At 42.0% G+C, this 15,904-nt stretch overlaps 1 protein-coding gene across 6 annotated transcripts in view; it reads left to right on the top strand.

The window, feature by feature from the left end:
* LOC110498013 (chloride intracellular channel protein 4) overlaps positions 1-13,092 on the top strand; it is a 28,204-nt gene extending 15,112 nt beyond the window's left edge. The window contains exons 1-8 of one of the 6 annotated variants that reach the window (XM_090211402.1): positions 676-1,091; positions 1,285-1,375; positions 1,970-2,058; positions 6,229-6,338; positions 8,764-8,889; positions 9,032-9,138; positions 10,332-10,513; positions 11,252-13,092. In XM_090211402.1, the coding sequence (XP_090067528.1) occupies positions 6,283-6,338; positions 8,764-8,889; positions 9,032-9,138; positions 10,332-10,513; positions 11,252-11,416 (636 nt within the window). In that variant the 5' untranslated portion in view covers positions 676-1,091; positions 1,285-1,375; positions 1,970-2,058; positions 6,229-6,282 and the 3' untranslated portion in view covers positions 11,417-13,092. Of the gene's footprint in view, positions 1-675; positions 1,376-1,969; positions 2,069-6,228; positions 6,339-6,984; positions 7,213-8,763; positions 8,890-9,031; positions 9,139-10,331; positions 10,514-11,251 lie in introns of those variants that run through there. The other 5 variants (XM_036954939.2, XM_090211403.1, XM_090211404.1 and 2 more) reach the window with 5 other exon arrangements.
* The last annotated feature ends 2,812 nt before the right edge of the window (positions 13,093-15,904 follow it).

The following is a 15,904-nucleotide window of genomic DNA, read 5'->3' as shown; positions in this document are numbered from 1 at the left end:
TATTATGGGTCTCGTCCCGTGTATTGTTGTGCACTTGTTATTATGGGTCTCATCCTGTGTATTTATTAGAGGTTTTACCTCGCTCTTTTGTTTGGGTTACAGCCCTGTGTTTTTGTGTACGTGTTTGTTTTGGGCTTCATCCCAGTGCCTTTCATGGCATGTTGTATTTTTGGGTCGAGTATTAAAATCCCCTCTTACGTATTCCTGCTCCTTTCTCCAATCATTTATACAGCTTGACATTTAATGTGACATGTAGACTATTTGAAATTATGTGCGCTTCTTACATTCACCTTAATGTTTATTCAAATATATTTCATTCAAATCATATGGTTTGGTTTCAATACTTCAAACCCAAATGGCAAGTCCAGGTAGGCACAAAAACGTTGGTTAAATTGTGATTTTAATGAACGGTGCGAATTTGCAGCAGTATTTTTTTTCTCCTGTGAGCGTGGAGTGAGCAGTTGGAAAGGACATGATGGAGTGACTTCATGAGCTGGATTTCCAACCGCTCACATACTCTGTTCCTATGTCATAAAAACAGTTTGAGTTTGTGGAAGAAGGATGAGAGGAGAGTGCCAAGCAGCATGCTGCTTCTGAAGCTCACAGTGCTGAGAAGGGTGTGGCTTGCGCTCTGCTTTCTTTCCCCTAGACACTTCTCACCCACTCAATCTAGCCTTTTTGTCTCCCTTTCTCCTTAACTAGGTTTATGCTAATTCCACCAGTCTATTCTATTCCTGTATTCCCTCCTCCTACACCATTCTCCCTCCCCTCTCCTCTGTCTCAGATAAGGTAGGGCTGCAGGGAGTCTCAGTAGAAATAGCAGACTAGGGCTAGGTTCTTTGCCGGAAACACATGCCAGAGGGCTGTGTCTGCTCTTTGCTGCTGTAGTTCCAGTAGACAGCATCCCTGCCATGTTCTGACACAGAGAAAGGGTTTCTCAGCTGCTGCACTGTGGCTGGCCATCTCTGACCACTGGTTCTGCAGCCTGAGGAGAGGAGCTCATTCCTAAAGCTGCTGCTCACTCCATTCATATACTAAACATGGCTGAAATACACGGCGGTGTCCAAATACCAATACGTTCGTCCTAAAAAGTAGGCTGTTTTTGAGTATGTGACATTTTGAAAATCAAATATACTTGAAATGCTTGGATGTCATACTCATTTCGGATTTGACGACAGTTGATCATCTGCTGTCAATTAGATATGGTGATGCCCAACTGAAATGAACGAATAGCGGGAACAACGCAATGACGCATTCGCTGCACACTTTTTGTGAATTTCACAGACACAATGCATTGGAAGTGGAGGGGCTGCAAGTTTTGAGTAAATAACTTCGAAGATTGCGAATAGCAAAGCTTCTACGGTGGTGTTCAAATGTAAGTAGTTTTTGTTCTTCTTAAAATTATCACAACTATTTCATCGTATATAGATATTTGAAAACAGATCTGCAGCCTGCTGCCTACCATGCCTTTAGCTAGCTACATGCCTTAGTAGGTCTAGAAGTTAACTGTTAGAACAGTAACCTTAGCTACAGGGTCACTTGCTGTTGAGCGACAACTATATTTAATGAGCTAACATATTTAATGTTAGCTAGCTAGCTGCTACTTGTAAATATCACTAGCTATAACGTTAGTAACGCGGTAGCCTACATTCCTATTTTCCACAGCGGTGCTGGTCCCAACAACTCTTCTAGTTCTCCCGACGTTGGTTCATCTGCGTTGAGCTGATTGTAGTGTTCATGCCATGCAATATTAGTTTATACCTGAATGGTTACCGCTTGAATGGGTCTAGTTTCATTGCACACATAACCTGCTATGGTGTAAGTAATGGTAACATGCACTCGTTACTGTTTCACCTTGGCGCTCCAATTTGATAATGTATGTGGCAGTCTGGCTATCTACATAAAGTTCACACAACTCTACTTTGCTCATGTTTTGGTTAATGTTGTACTTGATCTTGTGTCTTTTCAGGATCTACGTGAAGGAGTGTGAGCTGGAGGGGCCTCTATTACCTGCATGGGTGAAAAAAGAAGTGGGAGAACCTTAAGCAAAAATACACAGTATGCTACTGTATGTTAGCTTGACATTTATTGCTGAGCTGTACTTGGCTAATAAAGTTACCCTTTTCTCTGAGAGCACCAAAACTTTCCAAAAATATTTCCTATGCTTCAACTGCACATTCATGTATATAAGTGTGAAAAGAAACATGTTAGAAAGGTTCACGTATTCCAGAGAAATGTACTGTAATTGGCATAATACCAGGGCTTTACATGTAGTATGTTTGATGCTGAAAGTGATCATTTTTCAGGAGTTGAAAGCTCCCCCCACTGGAGTCAGTACTGAGGGAGGGGAGGCCACAGCTGCATCCTAAAAGTGGTGATGGATGAGGCGCTGGGGGGCTGCCACTCCATCACCCCACCGGTCATGAACATCATCTCCTCATCCTCCCAAGGTGCAGCTGTGGGCTCCTCTCCCTCCCAGAAAGGTCCAGTCAGGAGAAGGAGGTGACTGACAGGGAGGCACGTCTTATGACCATTTTAGAGGCCATGAAGTAGTTATGTATTTTGTATGGTATTTAATTTAGCTATTCATTTTCTAATGTTTTTGGTGTCATTTTTTGGGGGGATTTCAGTTTTTTTTCATTGAAATGTGTTTGTTGTTTGTTAAACATTTGATTTGATACCAGTACATCCACTGTTGGTGTGTTTTACTTTCAACATTCAAAAATACATTCCTACATCTGAGCTATCATGTTGCAGGTGACTGGTAACGATCAGATAACTTGAAAGGAAAAAGAAACCTACACACTGCTCTTGCTAGCATCACTTTTTCTATTGAAGCTTACGCTTCGGCCTCTTGGCCTTTGTCAGAGATTTTTTGTTATATTTTTTTGTTCTAAATAAACCATCTTTGGTATAGTAATTGATAATATTTCTATAGCGCTTTTCATCTCCCATTCCTTTTAAGCTTCAGTTGACTCTTCAATTGATACTTGCATAGACCTACGGTACAGAAGTTTACCCCAAATATGTTGTTCTAAATGCTAGCTAATTAGCTAATGTTAGCCCAAAACAACACTCCGGTGTTAGTGAAAGGCAATGGAGAAAGGTCACTGGGTGGGGCTATAAATGATCTTGTCTGGTTCATATGTGAAGCCATAACAGATGGTGCGTTCAAGACAACTGGGAAAAAAACATGCTCTGACTTCTCTGAGCTGAAGATCACTGATGTTGCGATTTTTCCCAGTCTGAGCTCGTTGTTTTAGAGTTCCCAGTTGTCTTGAACGCACCAAAAGTATCTGTTTCGCCTGTGGCATACTTTTTACCAAACAGTACGTGATAAATAGTACGTAGTATTGATAGTACACAGTATGCACTTTAAGTAAGTAGTAGGCAAGACAGATTTCAGACACGGCCCATGTCCTTTATGTTTACGTACCATTTTATTCTGAAAGATGCCATTCACATGGTTACCTCTGTGCAATGATAATCAGTTCTTTATTATGAGTCTGGTCTCGATCGTCATGGGAATAGTCACCATGTTGTGCTGTCATTCCTACCCCTGACACACCAACAAGAATACAATCTCTGGATAAAAGCAGAAAATAACACATTGTTGTCTCTATAGTCCCACAAGTATCAGCTACTGGTCTCTTGTTAGATAACAATTGCCTGAGGTTCCAAACAGAGAAATACGATTTGATGGCAAGCCTTTCATACACAGGAATCGAATCATAAGGAGGGGACACTGAACAAAGGTTGTGATCTAATCTAACCTTTTGATTTATTGAATTGAGCTCTAACAACAGAACAGCAACTCCAGCCTGTAGGACAGCCAGCAGGCAGATCAAACAGAGAGAACACACTGGGCCTCCACACCACAGAGAGACAAACAGACTGTCTGTGCACACCAGCAGAGTGCTGTTAGCTGGACACACTGCCAGGAACATTCTGGAAACAAAGTTCCCTATTCATTCACAAGATCACTTCAGGTCGTACCTCTTTTGAAAAAAGTTTTGGATACGTATTATTTATCGGATTTCTAGTGGTAGAGGGGGACGTTAGCTCCATGGGAATAAAAATAAAGTTTTATAAATGTGTCATGAAGCCCAGCCCTATCTTGGCACAGGTCCGCCAGTCCATTACTCAAAAGGCTGTAGTATGCCATTTTAATTAGTGTATTTGACATTGGAATGGGCCTGAATCTCAGAGAGGAATTATCTCTTCCTTAAGATGCCCTCTGCACTGGCCAGAAGGAGAGACATGGAATGAGAAAGTGAAAGAGATGGACAGGAGGCTAGGTAGAAGGGAGAGTAGGCTACAAAGTGACTGACAAGGAGAGACAAATTGATGAGCATGCCGCCTTTCAGTGAGCCAAGACTTGCTAAAGTAATACACAGTGAGAAAATATACATACCTTTTCTTAATGCTCCTTTTACCTTCAGTCCCTGTACTTCAGAATGAATGAATACGGGGCATTCTTCAGAATTAACTGGCACTGAGAAGAATGGCATTCTTCTATGTGCTCACCGTCTATGGAACACTCCATAACCAGTTCTGTAAATCGAATGGGGGAAGATTTTGACAGTGTGAAAGGGGCTGCTGAGACCATGCTTGAGTTGATCCTCTTAAAAGAGGAAGAGGCATAAGGAACTGGGACATTGGGGCCAATGTAAGATAATTTTTGTTTTGTTTTATTGAACCTTTATTTAACTAGGCAAGTCAGTTAAGAACAAATTCTTATTTACAATGACGGCCTAGAGAAGACATTTTAGTGACAGTCAAATTATTTGTGTTGTGTAGTTTGGGTGTCAATCTCCTACTAATTACTAGTAGGAGTCAAATCAACGGCGATTGGCTCCTCCAGCTATAGTATGTTTGTTTACACAAGCAAGATCTTTACTAATGAATATTTAATTTCACTTTCCTATTTAGTAATTACTACACACGTGTAACATATTAATGTTACATGAGAGGAGGATAGTTGCATCAAAAACTCCCTCTCTTCGATCTACCATTTTTTCCTTACTCCCACAACTATTTCTGTACACACAACCTAAGCTGGAAACTGGGATTTGCTTGTACTCTAGAGCATCATTGATATGAACCAGCTTGAGGAGGATGATCGGGAGTGAGAGAGGGAGAGTGTGCTGACAGTGGTAGTTGGAGAGATCTCTGGTGTGTTTATAGGACAGTGTGTCTGCCAGCGGAGTGTTTAGAATATCTCTCTCACTGCCTCGTTTTTACTGCTAGGGCTGGAGGCCTGTGTACACTATCATAATGCACGGTAGTAGTTTGTCATGAAAGGGAGGTGAAGGTGGCAGATCTATTTTGGGTTAGGAAAATCCCCAACGTGAAAGTGGGCCTGTACTAGTGGGTAGTTGCTTGTTTTTCCCCATGTCCAGTGATTGTCTGAGAACAGTTGCCTAGTTTGTCCATGTCTCTTGTTTGGATGGCATGTAGTCGATTGTTCATTTTATAAATGACATTTTATTTAACCTTTATTTTAACAGGGACTCATGCTGAGACCAATTGTCTCACAGAATGGCCCTGTATACATGATTCAATACACATCAAACACATCAATATGCATGTGTTACAAATCAAAATACCTTCAGTGATGTTGTCATGGTGATGGTTGAGCACAGTGATTAGACACTGGTAGACATACTGTATCATCCCCCCTCCCACTCAAATACATCAGACTCTCTTTAGGTCTAAAGAAACAAGAAGCTGTCCAGCTCCCTCTCAGAGTCCCTCTCAGTCACTTCAGGGGTTTGTGTTCCACTTGGCTGCCTGGTAGTGTGGATGAATGGAGGCGGCTGTGGAAGTGTGCTAAAGGGTTTGAGACAGAGGTTAGCCTGCTCTCTGGGACTCAGGGAGCTAGTCTCTAATCTGAGTGAAAGAAACATTGTCTGCTCAAAATAGGTCAGTGCAGTAAAACACCACTGGTCATTGGATTGTAGAACAGAGGTCTGATAATATCAGTGTTCCAAGACTTTTATCCATTTTAAGGCTCAACCTTAACTTGATTGTGATCAGTTTACAAGAGCCATTTAAATCTTTGTCAGCCATGTTGGATTCCCTGCCTCTTATCCTTCCAGCCATGGTGCATTTTCTCTGTGGTTGTGTGAAAACAATGCCACGTGAATAATGCTGATGTAGTCTTACCTAATCTAACCTTCTTCTCCTCTCTCTCTCTCTCACCCTCTCTTTCCCTCTCTCTCTCAGGCGGGAAGTGATGGCGAGAGCATTGGGAACTGCCCGTTCTCCCAGAGACTCTTCATGATCCTGTGGCTGAAGGGAGTGGTCTTCAACGTCACCACAGTGGACCTGAAGAGGTGAGGGAGACACCAGACCACCACGTCACATTAGCTAGCTCACTCTTCCACCAGACATCACACTAGTTTGCTTGCTCACTCCTCCAACACATGTCACACTATCTAGCTAGCTCAGTCCCCTAGCTCTCAACTAGCTCCTGGAAAGCCAGGGGAATATTCTCTCTCTGCTCTCCTCTTTCATTGGCTCTCAGAGCTTTTCTGGGCTCTCCACTAAGACCTTAGTAGCCTAGCAGAACACTTTGATCCAGCCACACCTCAAACAGGCACACCGCCCTAATTGCTTATTTGGTCTTATTTCTCATGACCTTTCCAAACCCGAGAAATCTGGAAAATAAACAAGCTGCGTTTTGGAGGGGCTAATTGAGGTTGTGCTCACTTCCTCCCTAGATGTTATTTTTCTTACTCTAAAACAGGATCTAAAATGATAATCTTCCCCTCCCAAAGTCATTTGAACACTATTTAGCCTCGGCTGGAACTACAGCAAACTTTCTTCCCCATGTTCACTGTAATGCTGCCTGGCAGCTCCTTACCCAGCCATTATGTCCTTCGATGAGTCAACCTGATTATTTTTCCTCTTCCCAGGCCAAGGCTGCTGGCATATGTGTGATTATTTTCAGATATGGTCAAATGAACTCTTCATTTCCATGGGCCTTTCATCATTGCTGTTTGACTCAGACAGTCCAGTATAAAGCAGGCTCTCTGATGAAGTGTTTTAGAGGGGAAAGCTCATCCACGTAGATGCTTTTCTATCGCTTTGCATCTCTTCTCCTGAGAGAGCTCAGAAACACTGCTACCTCTGCCAGGGTCGGTCCTGAGGGTAATCTAGACAAGACAAGACTGAGTAGTACCAAGAGCAACCTTTTCACTTTTGAAGGTACTGGAAAGTTGTCTGTGAATGTTGTCTGTGGGGGTCTGTGAATGTTGTCTGTGGGTGTCTGAGAATGTTGTCGTTCAGTGTCTGTGAATGTTGTCTGTGGGTGTCTGTGAATGTATTTGCGCATGTACGTCTATGTCTGTGGTGAGGGTGTGTAATGGGAAACAAGCTTCTGGAGGTCTTGTAAAAGGCAGTGGAGGATGTCCGCCCACTTAACAGTGTCTGTTTCCCCCTCTGTCAAACATGTCTTTGTTCAGCTGTTCAGACCAGGACTGATAAAGGCTTCACTTTTTCTCCAGTCAACAGAAAGGCAAAGTATTGCAAAATCATTTGTCTTATTTTATCCCTTTTTATTACTATATGGAACTCAAAATACATTACATTTGATTTACTACCGTTCCACATTGATGTGATTGTGAGTAGCCCACTTAGTAAGGAAAGATGTAGAATTCCGATTTCTAATCTTATATTTTGCAACCTTGGTATGGAAAACTATTTTTGGTCTATGATTAAAGCGTTTTTATTTATCTTCTTGAGTGAACACTTTTACCTCCTCCCCCTTAATGTTGCCATGGGGCAAGTGTGCTTCCTGTGCTCATTCCAAAGGGTTGAGGTCACTTCCTGTTTTGGTGCCCCTGTGACTTGTTGGTCCTATGAATGTGTTTCACATCTCCCCTTATAGGGACATCTTAACCACTGACTTGGCTTGCATGTGAATCACTCTATGGATAGGTCAGTGGTAGGCTGTTCTCTGCATCAAAGTTAATTTGCTCCATATTATTTTGTCAATTAACTCAGTCATGGCAATGCTAATACTTCTACACTGTATGACCTAAAAAGGTTTTTATTTTGCTTTGTAATTTAGTGATTTGGTTTGTGTGGGTCATTATGAAACATGACAAAGGGCTTTGTGCTGTTGACAGGTCCTTCATCACATCCTCATTATGTTGTGTGTGTTCTCATCATATCTCACCTCCCAGTCACCTGGAACAAAACAAGCCTGCTCTGAGCACTGTGGACAGAGGAATGAACTTGGCATACACACACATGCACAAACACACGTACACAATCCTGTTGAAAATAAATTCCAGCCCAGGGTCTGTGTGTGTGAGGGGAGCACTAGAGAGGGCTAGAAAAGTCTAGAACAGTTCAGCATGGAACTGGGACTGGGAATTGTGTCCTGTCCGTGGGCCACAGCCACCTCCAATGACATGAGAAAGCAATAGAACTGGGCCCTGGGAAGAAACAGAATAACACTAATGATAGTTGATGATTGTCAAAGACTAGACCGAGACCAGATGGATTATAGGGATATAAAGTGAAAGGTTAGTGAGTAATCAGTGACGTCTCAGTTGTATAGTAGTAGTATAAAACTTTATCCCCAGGGGGAACTTGGTTTTGCAGCAAAGTCATCCATACAAATGAGACAGACATTTCAACAACATTAAGGACTTTACTCAGTAAAAGGTATGCATTGCATTTGGCTGATATGGGTATTTACCAGTGTGTTGTGACATGCCCACTAAATCCCCTGTCTTCTCCTCTTCCCAGGAAGCCTGCAGACCTCCAGAACCTGGCCCCAGGCACACACCCTCCCTTCATCACCTTCAACGGGGAGGTCAAGACAGACGTCAACAAGATAGAGGAGTTCTTGGAGGATGTCCTCAGCCCACCCAAGTGAGTCTGGGTGGTAACAGCTCGTCACGCCCACTAAGTACATCACACTGCCTCCAAGTGTAGATACCTAGGTTACAGTATACACTCTGCTTGTTTGAGATCTAACCAGGTGTATCGTGTGTGTGTGTGTGTGTGTGTTTAGGTTCACCAAGCTTAGTGCCAGACACCCTGAGTCCAACACAGCTGGGATGGACATCTTTGCCAAGTTCTCAGCCTTCATCAAAAACTCAAAACCCAATGCCAACGAAGGTGAGCTTCCACTCCCTATAACAGAATTAACAAGCACACACATAAACCTATGTGCTTCAACAGTTTTGTGGTTGCTAGGTGACAGCAGTAGCCTGAGGTCATTGGTGGCTGGGTGACAACGCGCGGGGGGGGGGGGGGGGGGGGGCTGGCTAACATGTCAACATAGAGCTTTTGTTCTCCGTGGTGGCCTCTCTCTGTCCCCAGTACCATTCCTGACACTGTCCCCCTGTACCCCATGTCACCTGGCTGGGCTCTCTAAAGAAACAACCAAACAGCCTGGTAAAAACAACAGAGCGAGATGGTCTGGAAATGAGCTCACAGCAACTCTCTTGTCTCCCCTGGCTTTTGTTTAACAGGCATGCCACAGCTATAAATATATTGCCAACAGGCATTGTTTTGTACAAGACAACAGATGACAGTATACTGTAGCTTTGCCTCCGTCATATTGGCTATTGTTTCTCTGTCTGTATGCCATGTTAATCTGGGGTAAGCTGTTTATGACACAGTATCAGTTCATGTCCTCTGGTATCTTGGATGGTATGGTTTCTTTCTATTCTCCACCCTGTGGAAATATTGACCTATCGTTATGGTTGGCTTTGAATGTCTTCTGGGCTATGTCAACAGTACTTTATTGCTGAAAGTCATATCTGAATGATAGGCATGCCCTATTTATAGGACAGTCACACTGTAAAATGTAAAACACAATATGCCCAGTCACACACTCTCCAACTGACTTGAATACATAACATTCCAATAAGTCGAATTTGCTCAGTGAGCCACAATTAGTCCAACCCCAGCTATCTATTTTGGTTGTATGAACTACTCCTTATTTGGGCTCTCAAGATAATGCCAAAAACTAGGATCAAGGAATGTACTCTCTCAAAATACTTCAGCAAGGCAGCTTAAGTTCTGCCATCTTGCTATAAAATGCCGCCCTCGCGTGGCAGACTACAGAACTGCTGTGCGTATCCTGTGGTGTCGGTTTGAAAAGTGGTCTAGAATATTCAACACAATGCAGGCAGGCTGGTTTGTGATTGCTATATGCAGTTTATAGTTGTTGTGCTAGTGTTGTGGTAATTACCACCAGGGACACCTGAAGTCAATCTTAAATTAATCATTATTTAGTATCAGCAAGCTGGAGAGGTTCCAACAAACTTAGATAGAGATGATAAATGTTCCTTTTTTTGCTGTAGGTCTGGAGCGTGGGCTGTTGAAGACCCTGCAGAAGCTGGATGAGTACCTGCGCTCCCCACTGCCCGACGAGATCGACCACAACAGCATTGAGGACGTCAAGAACTCCACTCGCAAGTTCCTGGATGGTGACAACATGACACTGGCTGACTGCAACCTTCTTCCCAAGTTGCACATCGTCAAGGTAAGAGCAGAGGCCAATAAACATGACATTATACACTGAGTGTACAGAACATTGTATACTCACTGCTCTTTCCATGATATAAACTGACCAGGTGAATCCAGGTGAAAGCTATGATCCCTTATTGATGTCACCTGTTAAATTCACTACAAGAATACTTTTTAAGCCTTAAGACAATTGAGACGTGGATTGGTGTGTATGTGTGTCATTCAGTTGGTGAATGAGCAAGACAAAAGATTTAAGTGCATTTGAATGGAGTATGATGGTAGGTGCCAGGTGCTCTGGTTTGCGTCAAAAAACTGCAACGCTGCATAGTTTCATGTTCAACAGTTTCCTGTGTGTATCAAGAATGGTTACCGACCAAAGGACATCCAGCCAACTTGACAGAACTTTGGAAAGCATTGGAGTCAAGCATTGGGCCAGCATCCCTGTGGAACGCTTTCGATACCTTGTAGAGTCCATGCCCCGACGAATGCCCCGTCCATGCGCAACTCAATATTTTGAAGGTGTTCATAATGTTTGGTATACTCAGTGTACACACACAGTTGAATTCTTATTGTAAAATGGAATGCTTATTTTGGACAAATCTACATCTTGACACAGCAAAGCCCAGAGCACTTAATGATATATGCATTCTGCTACCCAAATCATTTTGTACCATCTTTGGCCTACAGTGGGACCTCTTCTCTAGAAGTTTATCTAAGACTACATTAATTAGTCAATGTCCCCCTCCATCCACAGGTGGTGACCAAGAAGTACAGAGGCTTTGACATCCCCAAGGACATGATAGGTATCTGGCAGTACCTGCAGAACGCCTACACACACGAGGAGTTCACCAACACCTGCCCCAGTGACAAAGAGATCGAGATCGCCTACCAAGACGTGGCCAAGAGGCTGATCAAATAGGCTCCCCCCCTTACACCCAACACTGGGACTGGTCTGTTTAGACAGGAGAAAGAAAACTATGGACTACCTTTCCTTCTCTCCTAATTTAGAGCAAACACAATGCATGAGCTCCTTTGTTCTTACTTTTCCCTTTTATTTTTGGAGATCTGAAGCAGCTCAGAAAGTTTACTGACGGTCCATTGTTTAGAACTTTTTTTAGGTTTTCTCTTTGATATGATGATTTGAATGGCGATCTCCCAGATCAGACGCAGGCTGGTGTGTATCAGAGCTTATCAGTGTTGGAGGGCAATCTAAACACACTCCTTATGAAGTGGCCTTCCGGCTGACCCTCTGTCTCCTCATGGGAATATGGTCACAACCTGTGTTTTTCTATTTTCAGTTCAGCTATTCAATATTAATTTGCTTTTTAGGCTTGCTATGAAAGTGAAAATTACAAAGCTGAAATTGTGTTTTGTGTTTTGGCTACAGAGTTGATTTATGCAGTGTTGAAAGATTCAGTGTTTTTGGCTCTAGAGGATAAATGAAGGCAGGTTTCACTGCATGTAGACAGACGCTAGGCCAAACCACCGAGTTGGACATACTGGTGCGATATGCTTCATTTTACTGTTGCGCTGCTTAAGTCAATTGCAATAACTATAATAGAAGTAAGGCTACATGTTTTCCATGCTCTGATACCATTTTCCTCCTTGACCTTATGCTGAGCTCAGATGTGTTTCTGAGATGTACCTGTAGCAGGTGCTTGGATGAGATGTTTTCAGCTCAGGACAATGGAACCTGAGATTAATGAAATATGTAGCAATGAAATATTAGATCATATCTAGCAGAAAAAAACAACCATTTATAGACTTCATCACTCCATTGCCTCACATCACAGCTCCATATAGACACTGACACTCTGGGCAGTGAAGCTCTATTTTACCAGAAATAACATCTGTTTTTTATTTTCTCCTGTAAAGCATGAAGGGACGTCTTTAGTTTGTGTTGTTCTGGCAGCAGTGGTAGCTTATATTATACTTCAGCCACCAAAAAGGGCACATTAATTCTGGTCTCACTGTGGATTGAATGACTCCTGCTATCTAAACTAGTGAAGTATAAAAACCACACACTTTCTCTTTCTCCCATAGAATACAGAGGAACGGTGATGTGCAGTCAGGCATCAGGGAAGATGACACTAAAGATATTTATGAGAAAAGGAATCGGGGAGAGGAGAATGGTAATATAATGAACATCATGTAGGATTTCATTTTCTCATTATTTCAAATGCTCTCAAAAGGTAGTGAATGTAGTTTTCTTTCGTAGTTCCAAAATGCTTTGGTGTGGATAAAGCAGAAATATATATTGTTTTGTTTTTTATCTCCTCGTGTTTTGCCGCCATCTTTTCAGACATTTGTTGTAATACACATTTCATAAAAGGAATTGTAAATATTTGTTTTGATTATTCAGAATTCAATGTGTACATTTTGTACACTTATTGGTTTGATTTTGGGGAAAATAGGCATTTTTTACCTGCTTGGGTTTTAATACTAGAAGACATCTCCTTTGGCCTTTTTTGTTTTCTCCTGCGCAGAAGATTTTCCAAAATCACTGTAATGACGTGTATGTCAATGTCAGAAGAAAATATCCTGATTTTTTTTAAAAACAATATTGACTTCATTGAAATAAACCTCTTATTGGCACTCTGGTTTGTAGCTGTGATTGCTAGGGGCTGTTCCAGAACGCAGGATCAATAGGTTCTAAAATCAGTTACCTAGTGGGCCTACAGTCACTGTACATGTCATTATGTTATGTGTGATTGAGGGGAGACAGAGCAGAGGGGAGTATACTCCAAAGCAAGATCAATGCATTAGCCAGCTAACTTGCCTTAATATTCTGAAATCACTTTCTATTTTTTCACAAAGATGGACCATGCCCATTTCAAGGTTAACTGCTTCAACAACCAAAAATACATATCTAAGTTTAGCTTTCTTAATGAGTTAGAGAGGTATCTTTGGTCAACTCTGATCGGGATAACCGGGTCATATGAAAGTGGCTCACCTTTTAGCCAGGTAAGTTTATATGGCAACGAACCCTTCAGAACTAACCTGCTCACAGCTAACTCCACCAGTGGAGTCTGGTGGGAGGAGCTATAGGAGGACAGGGTCATTGGAATGTAATAAATGGAACTGAGTCAAACATGGTTTCCATATGTTTGATACGTTCAATGTATTACTATAAGCCAGCCTTCCTATAGCTCATCCCACCAGCCTCCACTGAACTTCACTCACCCTGAATTAAATGACTGAGCCACGATTTGAGGACCAATGTAATTAGATTCCTTCCCTCTTGCAAAGATTGCGTCATCATCCCTTTCATTTGAGGAAGATTACTGATTAAATATTTTATTAATCAATTGTTTTTGTGTAAAAAAAAAAAGTTGTTAAAGTATGACATTACACATTTAGTAATGACAGATTGCATTTTAAACTTCACGCACAGTATAAACACTTGTATGATAATTTTTTATGATACATTTGAAGATGTATTGAGAAGCACAACAAAGTCGGTGTTAAAGATATGTAATAAAAGCCTATTTCAAACTATAGCCTGCTGAATTTGCACGATAACTTTTCTTTCGGCACAAATTTAAATGCGGAATTGACTCGCCCATGGAATAACGTTTCAGCATTGTCTCAATGAAGAGTTTAGCGTTCGACTAGCCATGTGCGACATGCACGCGAAGTTACAAGCCTGCTAGATATCAGCAGGCTGACGAGCAATCTCCACCGTTGTAGTATATATGAAGTCTGAGCTGGAATGTGAAGCTAACTGATGCTGGTTAGCTTTAGGAAACCCTGAGTAGATCTAGCTTGCTTCAGTGGATACCCCTCAGTTTGTTAATTAACTGACCTCATAGTTTTCACTAAAGTGGAATGAATGTCCACCCTCCTTCCAACTGAAGATGCCTTCACATTCAGACTTCAGCTGCTTCATCATGTTTTGGACCCTGTCTGCTCCTAATTGGAACTATTTCCGTGTTGCACTGCACAAACAAGTTATACTGGCAAGCAGGAAGAGGTGCAGGGGTGTCCTCCAGATCATTAAAGTGTCACGTTTCACTCCCAGACATTCTCTTCTGGCTAAATAACATTTTCACACTGTCTCTGTCTTTCCTCATAACTCACACAGAGGAAATCCACCCAGACATAAACAGATGAATTGGAGCTGTGTGTGTGTAACCAAAACAAGGCTGGCTATCATTGTCAGACCACAGTTATTAGGGGTGAGGTGAGTGTGGTGTATTATGGTAATTGTGTAATGAGGGAGAAACCAGGAGGGGTTGTTGTGTGTCTGATATGTTAAGTCTTTTCTGTGTTGCAGGGGAGAGGCTATAAGGACACTCCTGACCTATAAAACGACTAACTAAACTCTAAAACTGACCTTAACCCTAACCTAATGTTAACAAATTCTGAAGTTAAATATCGCTTTGCAGGTCAGGAGTGTACATATAGCCTTTTCTGTGTTCCAGTCTCTGCTCTGGGCGTGAACAGGAAGGCAGGAGCCAGATCACCAACAGGGGGCGCTAGTCACCATAACCATAGTGTCAATGTGATGTTATCTCCTGAGAGAGACAATGACATGTTATGAGTGTATCTCTGGTTACTATATGGTCATAAAATATGTTTTTGAGCAAGTGGTTGGAAGGATTTTTTAACCAAACAATATTAAATGCACTAATATGACAGTTGTTCAGCCAATACCCTTGTTCTTTAGAACTGAATATGTATTTTGTTTATTTGTTGGTATCTGTGGTCACATAAGAATCCAATAGAGACAATATATTTTGCCATATTCCCAATTCATGTCTGTTATCATAGTGACTGACTGGTATCATAGTGACTGACTGGTACCCTATGGCGTGTTTTCATGGATGCCATGGAAAGCCAGGCTTCCCAAAAAAAGACAAAAGAAAAACATTAAAAAAATTCTTTCATCTTTGTGTTTCATAAATTTCCTTCAATTCGCAAGAGGCTGAATGTATCTCACTGGAGTGATTATCCAAGCGAACGGAACAACACCCCGCTGTCTCTGTATGTGTATCCCATCTATGCTGTCTGGTAAAGCTTCCATGGCAGGGTCTTGTCCCCTGCCATTACCTCCTCCCAGGTCCAGGATGTCCTCCACTCCTCTTTTTCACGCTGCTTGGTCCTTGTTTGGTGGGTTATTCTGTCACGTTCGTTGAATGGAGGAGACCAAAGCACAGCGTGATGTGAATACATTCTACATTCTTCTATTTATTAACGAAGAAACACTAAACAAACTATACAAAACGAACGTGACGCTATATATAAACAAGTGCAGACACAGGCAACTAACCATAGATAATAACCCACGAAATACCCAAGGAATATGGCTGCCTAAATATGGTTCCCAATCAGAGACATGATAAACAGCTGCCTCTAATTGAGAACCAATCTAGGCAACCACAGACATACATAACACCTAGACTAG

Source organism: Oncorhynchus mykiss, chromosome 19, assembly GCF_057628025.1.
Source record: "Oncorhynchus mykiss isolate SJ-2025 chromosome 19, ASM5762802v1, whole genome shotgun sequence".
Taxonomy (NCBI): domain Eukaryota; kingdom Metazoa; phylum Chordata; class Actinopteri; order Salmoniformes; family Salmonidae; genus Oncorhynchus; species Oncorhynchus mykiss.
This window is presented reverse-complemented; position numbering and strand designations above follow the sequence as displayed.